Below are 19,961 nucleotides of genomic sequence, written 5' to 3' on the forward strand. Positions count from 1 at the left end.
GGGTTTCCTCTAAAAAAAACAGTGACAGAATGACCATATGTTTGACGTCCAATAGCCGATGATAAGATAAAAAATCAATGTGCTCTAGTGGCGTCGTTAAATAAAACAAACTTTACTTTTACTGTCACTCGCAAGAACAAGAATCTTAATATTCATGGATGTTAGACACGAAACTACTGTAATTAGAAAATGTGATTAGGTTTCTTAACGACGCCCATGTCATTACCCTGTTAAAGAGACCGGCCCTAGTGTTTTTACTATTAAATCCGTTTATTAGCACTGAAATCAAACATTACTTATATTTTATTCTTTAGATTATCCATTCTCGTAGAACCAACGTGTTTCTGGTTATCCTGGTGTTTCTAATACACACAAAGAGAGAGCATTTTTCATATTTTAAAAAACGCACGTGCGTCTTAGCGGTTATTGATTTGAGTTCTAGTCTATTTTTAAGGATATTTCCCGATTTTAATGTCACAGACTCTTCTTTCACTCTGTTGTAACTTTATCCAAATGAATTACAGGCTTGTAAATTAACTAAGTTTAGTGTCCATTTTTTTACGGGTTAAAACTAGGGTCTGCGCCTTCAATTTGCACGTTGTAGGTTGAGTCTGGGCACGCGGAGCGTTCTGGGTAATCCCTTGTATCAGCTTTCTGTGTACTCAAACTCCCAGTCACATGGCCGGTAAAAGACGGGGGATGGGCACGCATACTGACATCTTCGCAAGGCAAGGTACCATTCCGAATAGTATACTAAATAATAAAATATATTATACAGAATGGTACCTTGGCTTGCGAAGAAGACATGCTGAATTGAAGGGAGACGTTAAGGACAATTAATTTATGGAACTAAACAGCCTGGAACGTGGATCTGAATAGTCTCAAATACCGGAACATTTGGTAATATATACTAGTAAATATAAACTGTGAGCCAGTGTTGAATGCTAATATACTATCATCTGAAGTTAAGAATCAAGTCGTTAACATTGAGTTAACAATGAACAATAAAACATTTATTTTCACATTTTGTTAGCTGATGTTTGAATGCAGTTTTAGGACCAGAAGACTGTTCATGTCCAGCTTTATAAAGTCCAATTTACTTACGCTGTCTCTGTCTCTGTCTCTCTCTCTCTCTCTCTCTCTCTCTCTCTCTCTCTCTCTCTCTCTCTCTCTCTCTCTCGCCATGCGTGCGTGCATGCGTGCGCGCGCTCATGTGTGTGTGTGTGTGTGTGTGTGTGTGTGTGGAAAAGGCCCAAACGTTTTTGTTCTTTCTTCTTTGAACATTAATATGTAGGCGAGTGCACGCATAACATTTTAGCTGGACCCGTAGCCGTGGGTGAATGTAGTTTAAGAAATAATAATAATTTACCAAAATAATAATAATAATAATAATAATAATAATAATAATAATAGTAATAAACCTGGAAACACATTTTTAATGCCTTATTGTGTGATCAGGTGATATTTTCAATGTATCACTACAAAATGTTTTACTCAACATTTTGTTTTGTGCCAAGAGAATTATGTTCAGAACATCATCAATGTAGGCCCTACAGTTAACCAGTTTCTTGCTTCCCTCTTAAGCGGCCATTTGTTTTATGAGGCGAACCATATATTATTCTGTCATCTAGTTAATGCACTGAGTATTCCTTTGAGGCCATTTTTGTGTGTACCCTCTTGGGCAACAGCTAACGAAAGCTTTGAGTCTGACACTGCTTATACATAAACCCATAATACAGTTACCATGCGAACATTAAACTTAGTGTACATATATATATATATATATATATATATATATATATATATATATATATATATATATATATATATATATATATATATATATAATCGAAGCTTAATTTAAACAATTCGTTACTGTCGTTTTGCATTTTCCTCAACTTCAAATGGAGATGTAAATCTGATTGCCTTGTTGTGAACTAACTGTTGAGACTTCCTTCCAGTTGCATAGTCCCTGACATAGTCTAAATCTGGAGCATCAAAGACTGGTTCAAATTTCTTAACATTTTTAACTGGGTCTGGCGAAGAACCTTCACCACTCACGTTAATGCTTGGTAAATCTGAATAATTGGGCAGAGACAGCTCCAAAGTCTGAACGGAAGCTTTTACCTCTGACCCTGCATCGCGATGGGCGCTCGTCTGTGTGGATATTGTCCGTGAGGTTCCAACACCAGTCTCTTTGATTCCACCTTCGTCGTCGCTGGTCGATGAGCCAACCGAAGGACGACTCTCTGTCTTTGTGTCAGTCGTTGGCACCAGTAGAAAATTGCTAGACTTACCCGAGTGAATGGATTCTCGAGTTTCTACCCTTCGCCCTTCAGATGTTGGTGTACCTTTTTTTCGAGGTGACGAATCACCAGATTTATGTGGTAAGACACCAAGACTCGGCGATTCCTCCTTTGCGTCCTCGTCTACTGGAGACATCAGCGTGGGCTCTCGAGTATTTGAACCCAGGTCGGCTTGGTAGGTAGTCTCAGCGGTAGGGGGTGGGTTCATGATGAATGTATCGTCCTCAGATACGCTTCCCGGTATCCAGATCGCACCGCGGGCTACTGATGTACCAACCACGCCACGGACATGGAATGAGCCATCAGTCTTCTTAGTACTTAAAACATCTAGGTCTGTCGTCGAAGTGCCATCCCCTGTATAGCCCTTGGCACCAGGTGCACGCGACAAGGTCGACTGGTATATGTATCTTTTTAACAATTTGTTTTGTTTAGCTTTCTTGTCTTCGTGCATAGACACTTTCAAAGCAAGTCTCTCTTCTGTTATATCGATATCGGGTGGGATTTTCATCGGATTCAGACGGTTTTCGTGTCTGTGCTGTCGAAATGCTTCTCTCTGGTTGTACCTTTCGTCTGTTAGTGACACGTGCAGACGCGGAGATCTTCGTTCTTTGCCTCTAAAATCTGGAGACAAAGATACGACTTTTACAGAACCCTTCTTTACAGTCTCTTTCTGAGTTCGTCTTGGCGTGTGTTTTGGTGTATTCTGATTTTGCATGTAATTATCTTCGCAGATTGGAGCCATGGCCAATGCCAAAGGATATGGAGATACGCTTGGAGAAACTCCATACTTCTGTTCCATTCGCTTAATGGCCTTCGATATGGGACTCTCTCGCGGAGGAAGATTGCTTTCACTGTTGGTAGTGGACGTGTTACGAAATGATAAATCATCTGCAGTCATTTTGTCCACGGTTAGTCCTGTATCAGTTTGCAGCGGTGCGACTGAACGAGCTTTGTTTTGAATATTACGATGAATTTCGTAATTCCGAACACCGAACACAACTTTGCTTCTTTCCCTGGCGACCTTCACAGTCTCCGGCATATTGGCGCCGTGGATATCCTTGCGATGGAAGACGAGTAGTGGTTCGTTACGTCGACTTATCGAGCTGAGTCCTTCTGTGAAGATGGTCTTACCTTGCAACTCCACCCTTTCCAGACTGAGAGATGTGCATTTCTCGCGACTTTGGTGGAGTCTGTCTCCGGGACCACGAGCACCTTTTATCTGAGGAAAAGTGTTCGCGTGATCACCCGATTCTCGCGAACTGCCTCTGCCGTATTGCTGAATCAGTTCCACGGACACGTCGCCGGAAAAGGAAGGGACCTTAACATGTGTTGCTTTCTTGCTGTGTATCACACTGGCGGGTTTGTTGCCCACAAAGAGAAGTGGAACGTCAGCGTGACTTGAAAGTGGCACCACGCTCACACTCTGGGACTTTTTCTGAACCATCTTGCTTAGGCGAGGAGGTATGTTACGTTTAGCTGGTCTCCCAGCGATGTACATAGTGAGGATGAGGACCTGTTAAGTCATACCTGAAATAGAAATGAAAAGAGATTTAAATAACGTGGACCAAAACAGAAGTACGCACCTAAACGCCGAGTTTTGTTTTCTCTCGAGCTATCGGTCTGTCCAGATCCGTATCTAAACGAAACGAACTGTAATGAGTTAGTGCATGAAGAATCAAGGCACGGTAATGTAGGATTTTTAGGCAATGAAGGAAATGTTTACAATCCGATTAATAAATCAGTGTGCTCTAGTGGTGTCCGTTAAACGAAACTAAAGACATGACCATGCTCGCACACACACACACACACACACACACACACACACACACACACATATATATACATATATATATACACACCTCACACACACACACACACACACACACACACACACACACACACACACACACAACACACATATTTAGTGTTTTCCCTAGCTTGTTTTAGCATGGTGCAGCACCATGCCTCAATAGTCTAGCACCATTTTGCCTTAATCAGCACCATGCTGCCCTGAGATTAAACAAGCCTTTTTCAGTAATTAATTCTAAAATTGCCTTTAAAAAACACCCCAAAATGTATTATTAATTAATAAAATATGCCTTTTATATCTTTTGCAATTCATTTATTAAAGCAAACGCATAAATTACTTTAATGTTTATTTTAATTACTTTTTGTGTATTTTTAATGAAACACAAGTGCCCCGAAAATGGTGAAAATGCCCCAAAAGTGTTTGGTCTACCATGCCTTGCCTAATTTCTAGGGAAATCACTAACATTCCTAAATGCATTACCACATATACGATACATACAATAACGGAATCACATTTTTATTGAAGGAGAAATATCAAAAAATAAACTTACACTATTCAGGCTAAGATTCCAGAGAGAAAAAATATACAGCAACATACAAAATCAACGTACTTGAATCGCTTGGCGTATTACAGAATACTGTTGCCAAATAAACTGACATGAGTATGGAAAGTGAATCGCAGCCAAGATATATATTTAAATATAGATCAATAATTGTGACTTAATCTTATTCTTTGACCGTATGTGTACCTAAATCAGCTGTATTCTGTAGAACGTAATCAGCTGTGCATTAATACACCGGACATAAATACGTGTATGTGTTGTGTATTGCTGACTAAGTAAATTCACGGAAGACATATTTTCGGCAGGCGGGTAGAGTCAAACGGGTACATTATAATATAAACTGTTTAAACCGTTTAAGCTGATATTAAAGGGAAGATCCGGAGTTTGTAGCCATTATAATGCAGGTAATGGATTATTTAAATCAGTGGCGTAGGAAGGTGCCAAAAAGTGTGTGTGTGTGGGGGGGGCACACTTTTATATTTACACACTTTTACACTATTATAAAGCAAATATAAAGCAAAATATCTAGCTTGCGCCCCCCCCCCCCCCCCCCCCCCCGCTTCCTACGCCAGTCATTTTACCCATGTTATATGTGTGGGTACTAAAGCCTATTAGAAACTTCCGAATATAAAGTTAATGTCTGTTTTGCTTAACGTCACCACTAGAGCACATTGATGTATTAACCATTGGTCACTGACAGTAAAACGTGGCAATTCGGACAGGTACTCGTTAGGAGAAATCCGCTGCATTTTTATTTCATTATCAGCAATGGATTTTCATTATGTAGTTTCCCCGATCATTTTGTTTTCAAATTATTTTCGTGCTTATATCTAATTAAGGTTCAGTCACGCTGTCGTGGGCACACACATCAGCTATCTGGGCTTTCTGTCCAGGACAGTGGTTTATTTCATATTTGATAGTGGTTAGTGAGAGAGAAGAGGGTGTAGTGGTCTCACACCTACCCATTGAGTCGTTAGAACTCGCTCTGAGTGGGAGCCGGTACCGGTGTAAACGGAATGCAAGTCCGTAGGAATAGTTGTCTAGTAATAGTAGGAATAGTAGAAGGAATTTAAGTCCGGTAGGAATACAAGTCCTAAGGTAAAAACAACTTCAAAATAAACCAGGTATGAAAGTCCGGGTAGGACTATGGTTCCTAAGCTATGGAGGTCCGATAGGACTACTGTTCCTAGGAACCGAGGTCCTACGGACCTCGGTTCCTACAGACCTGCGTTACTTTTACACCGGGCTGCGAAACCTGTACCTGTCAGCCGTATGTCCGTTGGCTTGATTAACCACGACACCACCGAGGCCGGTTTCCCCGAACAGGACAGCACGGCCTTTAACATACCAGTCCTGGGGTACTGGTATAGACGGTGGGGGGTGTAATAAGAGAACGAGTTCGCCGAGGGGGTCCGATCTCGTGACCCATGTAACTTTTAGGTCTACAATGCCGGTATAAAGATATTAATACGGGCCAAAGTAAAATATCCGATTCGTCTATTAATTAAGTCTTACCGCTTACGGGTGATTACGTTTGATGACATTTGACAGGATATCAGTGACATCGGTCGTGATCTAGCCCAGTCGGTAGAGCTCTTGCCCGAGGTGCTTACGTCGTAGGATCAAATCACCTCGGTAATTGTCTCCCCCCCCCCCCCCCCAAAAAAAAAAAAAAGAAGAAAAAACCCGTTTGTTTTCTTTAACAACACCACTAGAGCACATTGATTTAATAATGATCGGCTATTTGATGTTAAACTGTAAAAAAATTGGGTCATTTTGACATGTAGTCTGATAGGAAACCCGCTACATTTTTCCATTAGTAGCAAGGGGTCTTTTATATGCACCATCCAACAAACAGGATAGCACATACTACGGTCTTTGATATACCAGTCGTGGTGCACTGGCCGGAACGAGAAATACATTAATTAATTAATCATCGGCTATTGGTAATTATGATTCGTAGTCATCAGAGGAAACCCGCTACATTTCTCTTTGTCCTTTGAGTTTTATAATACTTATTAACGCTCTACCAAACTCTACCATAATCCATTCGTTTTGACTTATCATTAGAAATCGATCTGTCGTAGTTAATTAAGAGGAGCTAATCGTACAGATTGTACTGATATTATTACCGCCGACCACGACCTCGCATGTAAATTACATACTGACGTCTTTATTTTTAATGACTCTTCATACCTGGAACTAAATTAGATATATGGACAGAGAGACAAACACACTTTATTGTCTGTATATATAGCCTTTACAATATGAGCAATACAAAACATTTTTTATAAGTCAAAGTCAAGTTCCATGGCAGGCCTTGACCGTAATCTTTTTCAGTGGTAGCCCGCCGGGCTTTCAGGTTATGAAATCTGGTAGCCCCCAGTAAATTTGGTAGCTTATAATCTTAATAATTTTTTTAAAAAGGAGACTAAAAGCAAAATCATTTATTTTTATTTAAACGTTGTTTTAGGATGGTTATATTTTGGTGTTTAAGCATCTTGTTGATTGCAGAGTAACTGGAGGTGCAAAAAAACATCTAGTAGGCCGGCGGACTACCAGGTTTAAACATTCTGGTAGCCCGAGTGAGAAATTGGTAGCCAAAACACCCCATGCTACTGCTAAGGTCGAGCCCTGAGTTGCATTCCCCCCCAAACCCCACCCCATCCCTCACAAAAAAGCCTTAAAATAACAGACCCTAGTTTCCAAAAACTATGTCGTATTTTTTCACTTTAGAGCCGTTTTTGGTAACTGAAATCACACATTACTTAGATTTTATTGTTTAGATTATCCATTTCCGTATATCCGAAGTGTTTCTAATTAAATACCATGAAATGTATTTTTCATATTTAAAACCCCCCCACACTCGTACCTAAGCTGAGAAGTAACGGTTATGGAGACTACCTCAAGTCTACGTGTTAAGAGTATTTCCACGTTCAGCGTCACAGACTCTTACTTCACTCTCTTGTATCTATGTACAATGTGTATGATATCCAAATGTGTTGCAGGTTTGTAGATTAACTAAACGTAGTGTCAATTTTCACCTGTTGAAACAGGGGTCTGCTACTTTAAGGAAATACAGTTTAAAATTATTTTGCTAAAACAAAACCGTACAAAGAAATATAACCAGAAATAGAATAGTAGTATAATTATTTCCATATATCAAATAAAACGGGATAGAGGAAAGAAGTATTCGACTATTATTATATCCCAGACCTCGATGTGACCATTTATAAAATTATAAATATCAGAGGCCGTGGTATGTGCTATCCTGTCTGTGGGATGGTGCGTATAAAAAGATCCCTTGCTATTAATGGAAAACAAATGTAGCGGGTTACCTCTCTAAGACAGGTAAAAATTACCAAATATTTCACATCCAATAGCCGACGATTAATACATAAATGTGCTCTAGTGGTGTCGTTAAACAAAACAAACTTTATTTATAGATCAGCCTTTTGTTACTTAAATAACCTCAGCTATACATATTAAATGCGCAAGCTGTCAAGTGTTGAAACATTGTTAATGGAAAGTAAAATAATGGACCGAATTTCCATTACCCGGTTGTAAAGTTCAGACTGAGGGAACCAAATGGATTCCATTCATAAGGCCTCAATCGAGGAACAATGATGTGCTATTTACGAGTTTGTTTAGTCGCAGAGAAACCCCGCTGTCTCTGCGTTTATTACTTTTCACTGAGTAACAGCAAGTAAAGGCACTTCAACACATTTAATGAGCGGTTATCGGGTGCCTAACACGGTATTGGTGGTCAGGAGAGTGCATAAAGAATCATGTTGCCACCAATTAGCACCAAAGTCTTTTAAAGACACATTATTTACGGGAACTTTACAGTGTAGGTTTTTTTTTTTTTTCTCGTTTTTTTTGTTAATACTTGACGTTCGCGCGTATATTTAATTAAGGTTGAAGTATACTGTCCTGGGTACATGCCATATATCTTAGCTATAGGCTGTCGTCACCACCTTTTAGTGGTGAGAAAAAAAAATTGTTTTGTCTAACGACACCACTGGAGCACCTTCATTTATTAATCATTGGCTAGTAGATGTCAAACATTTGATAATTTTGACATTTAGACTTTGAGAGAAAACCCGCTGTATTTTTCCATTAGTAGCAAGGGAGAGATCTTTTAAATGCACCATCACTCAAACAGGATAGCATATACCACGGCCTTTGATAAACCAGTCGTGTAGTGGTGAGAAAGAGACGGAACAAACAAACATACACACACACACACACACACACACACACACACACACACACGAGTTGGGATTGTGGATTGGGAGTGGGGGGGGGGGGGGGCGTCACCCTCATGCTCCTGCTACTCTGGCGACACCAGTGATGGAAGCCGATACCGTGGTGCGAAAACAGTGCGTTTCAGCGTTACGTACGATTACGCATCGAAACCGGGTGCAGCACGTCATAGCCTTTTATATGCCTGTTGTGGAGCACTGTTTAAAAGGGGAACTAGCTCAACGGGGCGCAGTCTATTCACGGAACTTCCTGCGTTCGGTTTAAGTCTATATTATAAAGATATGTTCATTTAAACTTACTTTCGTGCTTATATCCAATTAAGGTTCAAGCACGCTGTCCCGGGCCCACACCTTTCAGCTATCTGGGCCGTCTGTCCAGGACATGGATTAGTGGTTAGTGGTTAGTGCGAAAGGAGTCAGTGTAGTGGTCTTACACCTACCCACTGAGTAGTTAAAACTCGTTTTGGGTGGCAAGCGGTACCGGGCTGTGAACCCAGTACCTTCCAGCCTTAAGTCCGATTGCTTAACCGCGACACCACCGAGGCCTGGATAAAGATATTAATGCGGGCCAAAGTAAGATATCCGATTCGTCTATTAATTAAGCCTTACCGCTTACGGGTGATATCGTTTGATGACATTTGACAGGATATCAGTGACATCGGTCGTGATCTAGCCCAGTCGGTAGAGCGCTTGTCCGAGGTGCTTACGTCGTAGGATCAAATCACCTCGGTGATTATTCCCCTCCTCCCCCTCCCCCATCCCAACCAGTGCACGACGAATCAAAGACCGTGGTATGTGTTACTAATGGAAAAAATATTGCGTGTTTTCTCTCTGTCTATATATCAGAATTAACAAATGTTTGACATCCAATATCCGATGACTAAAGGGATCTTCCTGAGTTTGTTGCAATTTGTAAGATGTTTTCGACTAACAGAGACTTTTTAACGATTGTAATTACATATCAAATATATTTTCCTGCATAACATATTAGTGGCTGTATATTAAACGTGTTTCTGGTCGTTCTAATATTTGTACTAGGTTAAATTTCAATTTATTTCCTAAAATATAATTTTTTCGTACGTACGAAATTATTTGAAGACAAAAACAAAATGTGCTTTAGTTGTGTCGTTAAACAAAACAAACTTTAACTTCGTCCAACAGAATCAGGTCCCGTCTGTCATATCAGTGCATTCAAGTAGTGAAAATCAGAAATTAATTACACCCAGCCATGAAAACACCAAACACAGTTAGGTAGATATATTATACACATAGTGCAGACGAAGGTTCCAGGTGGCGTAACTGTATTCTCATAACGCCTTAAATTGCACGTCAAACCATTGAATAGAGTAGTAACGGTACCAATGTACGTCACGACCAATGCAACGTATGAATGTTTATAAATATAATTTCCCCTTTGGTAAATGGTTTTAGTGTGTAAGAAAGATGGTTAAATGTTGGCTGTTTGTTGTCGTAGCACCTATGTAATTTATAAATTAAAATTTTCTTTGAATATTGTGAAATTTAATATTGTAATTTTACACGGGTCACTAACAGAATAATGTACACAGAAACACGAAGTGTTTGCAAGTGTCTGTTCTTGTGTGCGATATGTGTGGTGCTCTAGTAGTGTCGTTAAACAAAACATACTTTACAAACACCAACACCTTGTAATATACAAAGTTTTTCTATTTCTATTATATAAACAAAATCATTGGTTGGTTGTTTTAAAAATAAATTATGCGAAATAAACAATAAACAATAATAGTATATTTTGGTTAATCCGGTTTAGAAAAACATAATGTAGTTTATTATGTTTTTGACATTAACAAAAATGTCTGCTCCCAGTTAGCAGGAATAATCACGTTTTTTTATTAACTCTAAAATTACGCGTTTATAATTTCCTACAGTCTCAGTATGTGCATCTTTCCAACACATAAAACTCATATTTGACTTGTACTCCCCTTCAAACATTCAGAGAACGCGTTTTGTAATTTAAAAAAAGTATTTAAACAAAATATCTTCATAATAATTTGACAGACCCTAAGGTACTGAGTTCACAGCCCGGTACCAGCTCTCACTCAAAGCGAGTTTTAACGACTCTAGACTGTGTACGACCACTACGCCCTCTTCTCTCCCCAACAAACCATTAACAACTAACAACTAACCCACTGTCCTGGACAGACAGCCCAGATAGCTGACGTGTGTGCTCAGGACAGCGTGCTTGAACCTTAATTAGATTATAAGCACGAAAATAAGTTGAGAATATAATAGTAAGAGTAAACAGTCTTTAAAGCATTTTGGTTGGCATTATAGTTTTGTTTCACAGAAAAAATGAACATAATTTTAGCTATGAAATAAATTCTATAATAAATACTTACAGCGTGTGAGGTTTTACGTACTGTATGGAGTTTTCGTGTACTGCTGGCAGATGGTATGGAAACAATACACTGCCATACAACCGTTAGCTTGATCCGACTCACAGATTATAATAATTATAATGAAGGTTAACACGTTATTATATAGCATCATCATTTTGTACGTGTCATATAGCAAATTGATAACCTAACTTAGTTTCATATGACGTGTGAAGTAGCTGAGTGAATCAGTGTTAATGGGTGTCGGGGTACAAACAGAAATATTCCTAGTTTATCGCAAGCCCTCGTTTGTAACAGAAACGCATGGCAAAAGTGGTGACGCTATATAGACGTTTGCTTGCCTTTGTTTGTTTTTCTTCTTTTTTTTTCTTTTTTTAATTTTACTTTTTTAAACTTTTTTTTCTAGGGGGGGGGTATTTTTTTTTATTTTTTTTGCTTTTTGTTTTGTTTCTTTTTTCTGTTATGGTTATTTAAAATAATTGTTGTTGTTTTTGTTGATGCAATATTTGTCAGTCATTTTGGTACAGAGAAGACTTGATTCAAACCAGGTTTTTCTGTCATTCTTTAGTTCGCCACGATAGATAATGCTATTTTATTGCCCTCCCCCAAACCCCCTCCCATATTTTTTTTAAATTATACCCCTCCACCCCCCCTCCAACAAAACAAAACAACAAACAATATAAAGATACATACATACATACATACATACATACATACATACATACATTACAGGAGTGTAAGACAATTTTGTCAAGGTGTTTCTTACCTGCAATCTCCAGGCTGTACGACGATTATTCTGGCCATGTATCTATCTGCACAAGGAAGTTAGAAATATTTCAGTAAAACAAACAGAAGTCAGTCAGACACTAAATCCAGTGCCACGGTATTGATTCGAGGAAGGGCTCTGTAACTTTGGTGACACAGTTAATTACACTCTGCTCCTTCTTTCGCTGTAATTACGGAATTAATTACAGTGGAATATCCTCAGCTTAGTGGCCTTGACTTCGTTAACAACGTTCGTAATTTGCTAGCAATGTTAAACGGTCAGTATCGGAAGAGCGCTATCAATACTTTGAAATATTTAGCTGAGCATTTTTTTTCATCACCTGCCTTTAAGAGAAATATAAAGGTTTGATAAGTTCAATCTGTTAAGCCCAGACAAGTAATAAATCAGAAGCTGGACTTGATATAATGTTAAGATCAACTCTAGAAATGTCCTGGTAGTTGCCATGTTTCCATAATAGAAATTCTATTAGAAAAGATTTTTTTTTTTTTAGAAAGGGTGAGACGTCTCTATACCGAGAATAACAGGTATTATAAACGTGATACCAGTATACATTTAGTTATACAGATCATTCTCTATATCGTATATAATAGATCTCCACTGAATAGGGCCATACAAAGCATTTCTTTTTCTACGCTTAGAACTGCCGCACGAACACGTTTATTTAACATGGCGTGTGTCGAATGCAGTTTTATCAGTGATAATAAAATGATTGAATTCGGGTCATTAATCGTCTGAGTTTTCTAAGCTTTGCGGGAGGTAAACGGTAAACAGTTTCTCTTAAGTGATACACATGTCGGACAAGAGACCATAACACGATTAGTTCTCGAACGTTGTATATATATATATATTCTTTATTCCTCTTGTAGAGAGTTCGAACAGTACAGATTATCATACATACATAATACATAAAAGGCAATGCACAATGATTAATGGATAATACATAGTACTTGATACAAAATAAATAATAGGTAATATATACAGTGGCATTGGAATAAACGCATGGTGAGAGAATTACATGAAAAAGGTTATTGGTTGATCAGAATCACGCTCATATAAATTCACTCGCCACCCCTCGCCACTGCCATTCTCTCTCTCTCTCTCTCTCTCTCTCTCTCTCTCTCTCTCTCTCTCTCTCTCTCTCTCTCTCTCTCTCTCTCTCTCTCTCTCTCTCTCACACACACACACCACTATAAAGATCTGAACATTTGCACAAGAACAGACAGTCATGACTGTCTACAGTATATTGGTCTTCATATTGTTAACGTAATATATTTGCGTTATTTTATAAATGAAGTGTATGACACTTTCACTATATAACATAGATGATTCATCATCAATATTTATTGGAGGTTTACAGGACAGGAGTTTTGTAATAAAAATATCATCGGGGCAGTTATGTAATTCTACACTGAGGTCAATAGGACAGATATCAAGAAGCGTTGTCCAGAATGTATCTCTGGTTGTTGTTAAGTATGAACAACTAGTCATGACGTGTGTAAAAAGATCAGAATAGTTACTAGTACATAACGTACAAATACCGTGTACTGAGTTTGGCCTCCATGTAGCACATATATTTATCAAGTGATTTGCTTGCTCCTTTAGTGATGGATTTGACCGTGCAACTGACCAAGCTCTATGCACTTCGAGATTGGCATGAATTTTTAGAAAATGTGTTGTATCGGGGTTTAAAGAAATTCGTAACTGCCAGTTAGTTTCCTCAAATTCTAAAACATGTTTTCTTACAATTATATTCCAAATATGCTTACTAGGGAATACTGATGTTAGAAAAAATTCGTTGAGGTGATGCAGTAGATTATATTTACGAAGAATTGTGTATATATCCGCTGCAAAGCCAATATTTGAACGAACACACTGATTTTTAAAACTTAGTAGTCGAGTGACTGCTATTTTGTAAGCCAGAGTCCACACGGGGCATCGCAAAAGATGTCCTAAATAGTATAATTTGTTTCTATCTATATGTCCTTCGAGGGATATACTGCCAAGAAGTCCAAGACAAAAATCGGTTCGTGTTCTTTTAGGAAGACCCTGGATAATCTTTATTACAAATCTATATGCTCTTTCTAACGCCAATAGTTCATTTGTATTTAAATTATTCCATAATTCACTACCGTACAAAGCTTTTGATAGGCACAGCGAATGAACTAGTTTGACGCTAGTTACAGGATTATTCCACGGCAGTGACAACCAGCCTGAACTAGAGACATGGCGGTGGATTTTATAGTTTTGCAAGTCTCGAGTGTTCTGTCCCAATTATTTAAAGACCTTTGTAATTTAATGCCAACATGTTTTATGGTTGTTGAACATGGTAGTTCCTTTCCATACAGAATAAGTTTCGTATCCGGATCCTTACAGAAGTCAACAACTTGTGTTTTAGAAGCAGAGAATGTAAAACGCCATTTAGCGCTATATCGCTCACATATTGAAATCATATTTTGCATGACACTTGGAGTAGGAGAAATAATAGAGATGTCATCTGCTTGAGTTGGGCAAGAAACTCTAGTATCCAGGATCATTGCACCTTTGTTGGATTGGGTTAAATTATTCAGCAATTCATTAATAAACAATACATACAATTTGGGGGATAGTATGCTTCCTTGACACAATCCTCTTTTCAAAGGAAAGTGTGAAGAGAAACTATTGTTTACTAAGACCTGTAGTTTACAGTTTGAATAGATTGCTTCTAAAGTAAGCCAGACTTTGGGGGATATACCAGTTTCAGAAAGTTTCCACAAGAGACCAGAGTGCCAGACAGTATCAAGGCTTTAGCACTATCTAGAAATGTAACAATTACTCCATCACCTCTTTCTCTATAGTGATTGATAGTTTCTTGTAGAATGAACGAAGTGTCAATGCTAGAAAGGCCTTTCTGAAAACCACATTGGTGAATATTAGGAAAACTTTCTGAAGAGTTCAGTTCTGGCATTAACGTTTCCAGCACTCTTTCAAAAACTTTAAAGATTACAGATAGAAGTGCAATACCTCGATAAGAGTCTCTGTTGGATTTCGACTTACTTTGACCTTTAAATAAACAGACTAAAAGCCCTGAATTCCAACCTTCTGGAATGTGCCCACTGTTTATTACCAAGGAAAATAACCGAGAAAGACAAAAATAAAGATAAGAACCTCCATATTTTAAGTGTTCATAGAATATTTTGTCTGGCCCACAAGACTTGTTATTTGGTAGCTTAGAGCAGATTTTGCTAACAAGAATGGGGGAAATATCAACACTAACTTTACTTGTAGCGGCAGTTAGCTTAAATTCTGAAACTTTCTTTTCAATAGTTGATTTAAAATTGGCATCAAAATGTTCATCTTCTGTGTCGCTAAATACTCGACTAAAATGTTCTGCCATAGAACTACAAATTTCTTGTGGTTGTGTTATAGTTGTATTGTTGACCTTTAAAGACATAATATAGCTACTTTTTTTCTTATTTCTAAGTTTGGTCCATAACATTTTGTGATCTGTTTCACAATCTTTATCCAAGGAGCTATAGAAGTCGCGTTCATAGTTTAAATAAGCTTCGTTTAATTTCGTGCGGAATAAATCTTTTGCCCTTTTATAAAATCTGTACACATTATATTGAAAACCGCGGGGCCTGCCGGCTACTATCCACAATCGCCTAAAATGTGACATATCTTTGTGGCATTCCTTAACTGTTTTAGACCAGTATGGTTTTTACATGCTTGTTAAACCTTGAATAAGGAATTGTTTCTTTGGCTGCCTGATTTAATGTATGGACTATATCTAAGTGGAAGCGCTCAATTTCTGCTTTATTTACATCGTTATTGGGTATGTGTATTGGCCATAGCATGTGGGACACCGCAAACGTATAGTCCGACAATGTATGTGATCGCCTAGCCTTTTCCCATGATGGTTTTTCGGGCACTGTGCCTACTTTATTAGTTATATTGTTTATCTTTACTGTACATATTATGGGTTTATGGTCTGATAATGAGAGCACATGATCATCTTTAACTAGAGCATTACTTATATAAGGAATTAACTCTTCGGGTACTATAATATGATCGATTGCAGACATCGGGCCACCTGCGTAAGCTTCGAAAGTGTAAGGAGGACCTTTACAAAATTCCTGAACGTGGACCGATACAAGACTATTTCTAATAAGAAATGCGTGACATAGATCACTTCTTTTGTTTGTTATAAAGTTATATCTCGGCCCAGCTATTTTAGCATTTAAGTCACCTATTATATAAACAATACCTTTTGCGCTATAGGCAATATACAGTTCTTCTACAATGTTTAAATATTCGTTAAATAAATCATCAGACAAGTTAGACGCAGGCAAATATACACAAAATATATAGATATTTGAGGAGTCACCGAGCACAATTTCCACTCCAACTATTCTATCACAGTCTACTTCAATTGCGTTACAGCAGTGCGCAAAACGATTGTGGAGTAAAATGGCGACGCCTCCTTTATTTACATTACGAAATACTGAAGGGTCACGTTCTGTTGCACATTTTACGAATGCAGTATAATTGTTATCAATAGAATTTAAAAAACTGCAGTTGTATTGTCGTAAGTGGTGCTCAGTGATACCACATATATCTATTCTATGATTATTTAAACATTTGATTAAATAAGGAGTTGCTGTCATGATACCTCGACAGTTCCAGCACATAAAATTAATATTCTGATATTCCATTGTCAGTGTTTCTGTTATTAAATTGGCTAAGAAACTTGTCTTTCGGTAACCAGGGTTTTACATATACCCCACTAGGCCAAAAGTCGGCACATTCGATTTTTTCGCGATGTTCGTAACATATATTTAACTGAGCAGAAGCGGACTTCATTGTATCTTTATTAAAAAATCTGAGAAAGGTTGGTTTCACACCTTTTTCTATAAGAAAATCTCTTAAGCCTGTTTCCGTGGAATATTTGCTGATACCACCAATATAAAATCGGGCTACTCTAGGCTTTCTCGTTACACCACAAAAAACTGATTGTTTGGCAAACGTTGCCCTACACTGGTCGCCGGGTGCCCAGACGCTAATCGTGTTTAAGCACACAGAAGAAGTATTACTTCGCTTGAAGTTTACAATGGGAGACTGATCGTCATGACTGCTGTGATGATTATCCGTTCTTTCGATCACTGACAACTGTTCACGAGCAGGGCAATCTCGACTAGTGGTACATTTGCTTGTACTAACGGGGGGTAATTTCGAAGATTGGTTTTGGTCAGTTTCAGAATTGTGACTCTCCAGCGAAGACGGTGTTTGGGCGTGTATATCAGGGAGTGCAGCTATTGTGTAAGGTGACTCAGTCATTGTAGATGTTGTCGATTCACGTACTGCACGGCCCTCATCTACCGTTATGCCAGTGTTAGAACCCGTTGTATATGTCTCCGTCGAATCAGTGGTTTCTTCTGATGCAGTCTGTGTAGTTGGCGTCTCTTTATGCAGTGTGTGGGATGGACGACTTGTGTTGGCAGTCGCTTCGGCATAGCTTTTTAATTTTAGCTGATGTCTCTGTTCTTTTTCTAGATTACCAAGGCGTTTCCTTAGATCAGTTGTCGATGTTGTCACCGATGTTACTAACGCCTTCAGTTCATCCACGCTGCTTTCCATGTCATTTACTTTAGAGTTTGTTAGCTGTACTTTTGATTTCAGTGCCATAATGCCCATACTTTTGTGATCTTCAACACGAGTTATATTTAAACATCCATTGTCGACTTTAGATTTTACATAGTTAAAGTCTTTCACAAGGGCTATATGCGATTCTCGTAGTCGTTTGGTTGCTCCAAATAGTTCTGGTAAAGGGTCGACAGTTTCTTTAACAGCAGCTAAAGTTTGAATTTGTGTTTTTAATTCACTTTTCAAGTTATCAGTGTCAGATTGAATATTTATGTTATTCTCATTGACCTTCCTAAACTCATTTTGAATTTGCTTGACTAGACTTTTATTGTCTGAATTTAATTTGTCCAGCTTTTGTTGTAAAGTTACTACTTTTTCCTTTAGATCAACATTTTCGCGTTGAAAAAGCTCTCTAATCTTTAGCTGGTCAGATAACTGTTTTTCTAATTTGCTAAATTTATCAGCCAGTGTGGTATGTACGCGGGCTTGCTCGTTAACTTTATTTCGCAAACAGTCCACATCTTGAACGAGTTCACCACGCAGTGTAACCAAGTCACGTTCAAGAATCGCCATGGATTCGCGTAGAACAATGCTTGCGTCGTAGTTTACGTCGTCTGAACACTGTTCACTCTGACTGCAAGCAATGGATGTTTGTCGTTTGGAATGATTTTGTATATTAATAACATCAAACAAATCATCATGGATATCACCTAGAGAGCACCGGAAGAGAATAAAACAGTCCTTTGCTAATTTTTTCAACATACTCTCACCGGTTCTAGTACGAGCCTCATATCTGCGTTTTAGTTGCGCCGATTTATGGGCAAAATGCTCACACATTTTACACATTTTAAAAAGTTCAAAACGAAGAGATTCCATATCACTTCTATCATATTCAACAAGTTCAATTAATCGTGCAATAAAAACATCTTTTGGTAATGAAGCTAGTTCACTTTGTACTGTGTGTAAAATTCCAGAGACATGTCTCTGCATACTGTGTTGTGAACAGTCCAAGTCGGTACTACCGACAACATGGCCGACAACACCATTACTAAGGGAGTCATCGGGTACATTTACAATCACGTTAATGGGGTGGTCATCGGATGGTACAGGACAATTCAAACCTGAAAGAATGATACCTGGTGTGTTCATCTCTGTTGACACATCAAATCCACCCTCTTTGTCATCTCCAACATTAACCTCTGGACGAAACATTTCAGAGCCTTCGTCCGGTGGCTGACCACTGTCCTCCAGACCGAGTGGAAAAACGTGTGTACCTGAAATAGTTGAAGGAAATAGTTGAAGGAACTGTAAAGTCAGACGACGGAATAATAAATGCACCGTTATATACGGTGAATGCAAACAGTTAATTTATGACCCTCAAAATGGAGAAGAAGAATTTTTGTTGTTGCATAAATGACTGTTAATGGCACACCAGTACGCTGATAATTTTTTTTTTTTAAATATTCATACCAATTATCAGATCTGAATCTCATTGAAAACCTTTGGGCAGACGTAGACATGAAGACGTCAGATGTGTAAAACGCAAATTAAAAAGTAGCATAGAGGTTAGCCGTAGGCAAGACTTGAACAAATGAATGTACAGGCGCGTATGCAGAGATTTTAACGGGGTGGGGGTTGGGGTTGATGGCCGTTTGACGCCTAGAATATGAAGTGCTAAGTGTATTGTGGGTTCGAGACATCCACAACCAGACAGTGTACTGAGAAGAAAAAAAATTGCTGGAGCAGGCGAACATTGAGAGGGGGGGGGGGGGATGTGTCGACACCCAAATCATGCGCCTGATTTGCGTACGTTGATGACTTACTGTGTATATGCTTCGTGGATATATCAAGCATTTACTAGGATTCCTTTGAAGTAATTGTATGTGCACGTATACATTAAAAGAAAATAACTGTAGAATTGAAACTGTATCAAATATATACTAGAAATTTGTTTGATTCTATGTTTATATTAAACTATTTGATTCAAATACAATGAAAAGAACTACAACTATGAAATATTGGTATGAGCAAAACATATATTCACAGCCAAGGATCTTCTCGATTGAAATTTATCCTTGAACACCTTTGAATATAGGCTTATGAAGTATGACTTAGTCAATAACACCGTGTTCACGTTATAATGTAAAATAAAAGTATTTTATTGAAATAATGTAGAATGTAATAAAAAATTATTGCTTAAAAAAGTATAGCCAATTTGAAAAAAAAAAGAAAAAAAA

At 38.3% G+C, this 19,961-nt stretch overlaps 1 protein-coding gene across 1 annotated transcript; it reads right to left on the reverse strand.

Moving 5' to 3' along the window:
• Positions 1-1,264: 1,264 nt before the first annotated feature.
• LOC121372243 lies at positions 1,265-12,411 on the reverse strand. The gene is made up of 2 exons (XM_041498533.1): positions 12,085-12,411; positions 1,265-3,833 (listed from the first exon to the last, which is right to left on the reverse strand). Exon 2 carries the CDS (start codon positions 3,802-3,804, stop codon positions 1,873-1,875), a length of 1,932 nt encoding a protein of 643 aa, XP_041354467.1. The 5' UTR covers positions 3,805-3,833; positions 12,085-12,411; the 3' UTR covers positions 1,265-1,872.
• Between the last annotated feature and the right edge of the window lie 7,550 nt (positions 12,412-19,961).

The sequence above is a fragment of the Gigantopelta aegis genome, chromosome 4 (assembly GCF_016097555.1).
Source record: "Gigantopelta aegis isolate Gae_Host chromosome 4, Gae_host_genome, whole genome shotgun sequence".
Lineage (NCBI taxonomy): Eukaryota > Metazoa > Mollusca > Gastropoda > Neomphalida > Peltospiridae > Gigantopelta > Gigantopelta aegis.

Excerpts from the sequence above, each read along its gene's own strand:
- LOC121372243 (XM_041498533.1), bottom strand. The coding sequence starts at position 3,804 with ATGTACATCGCTGGGAGACCAGCTAAACGTAACATACCTCCTCGCCTA.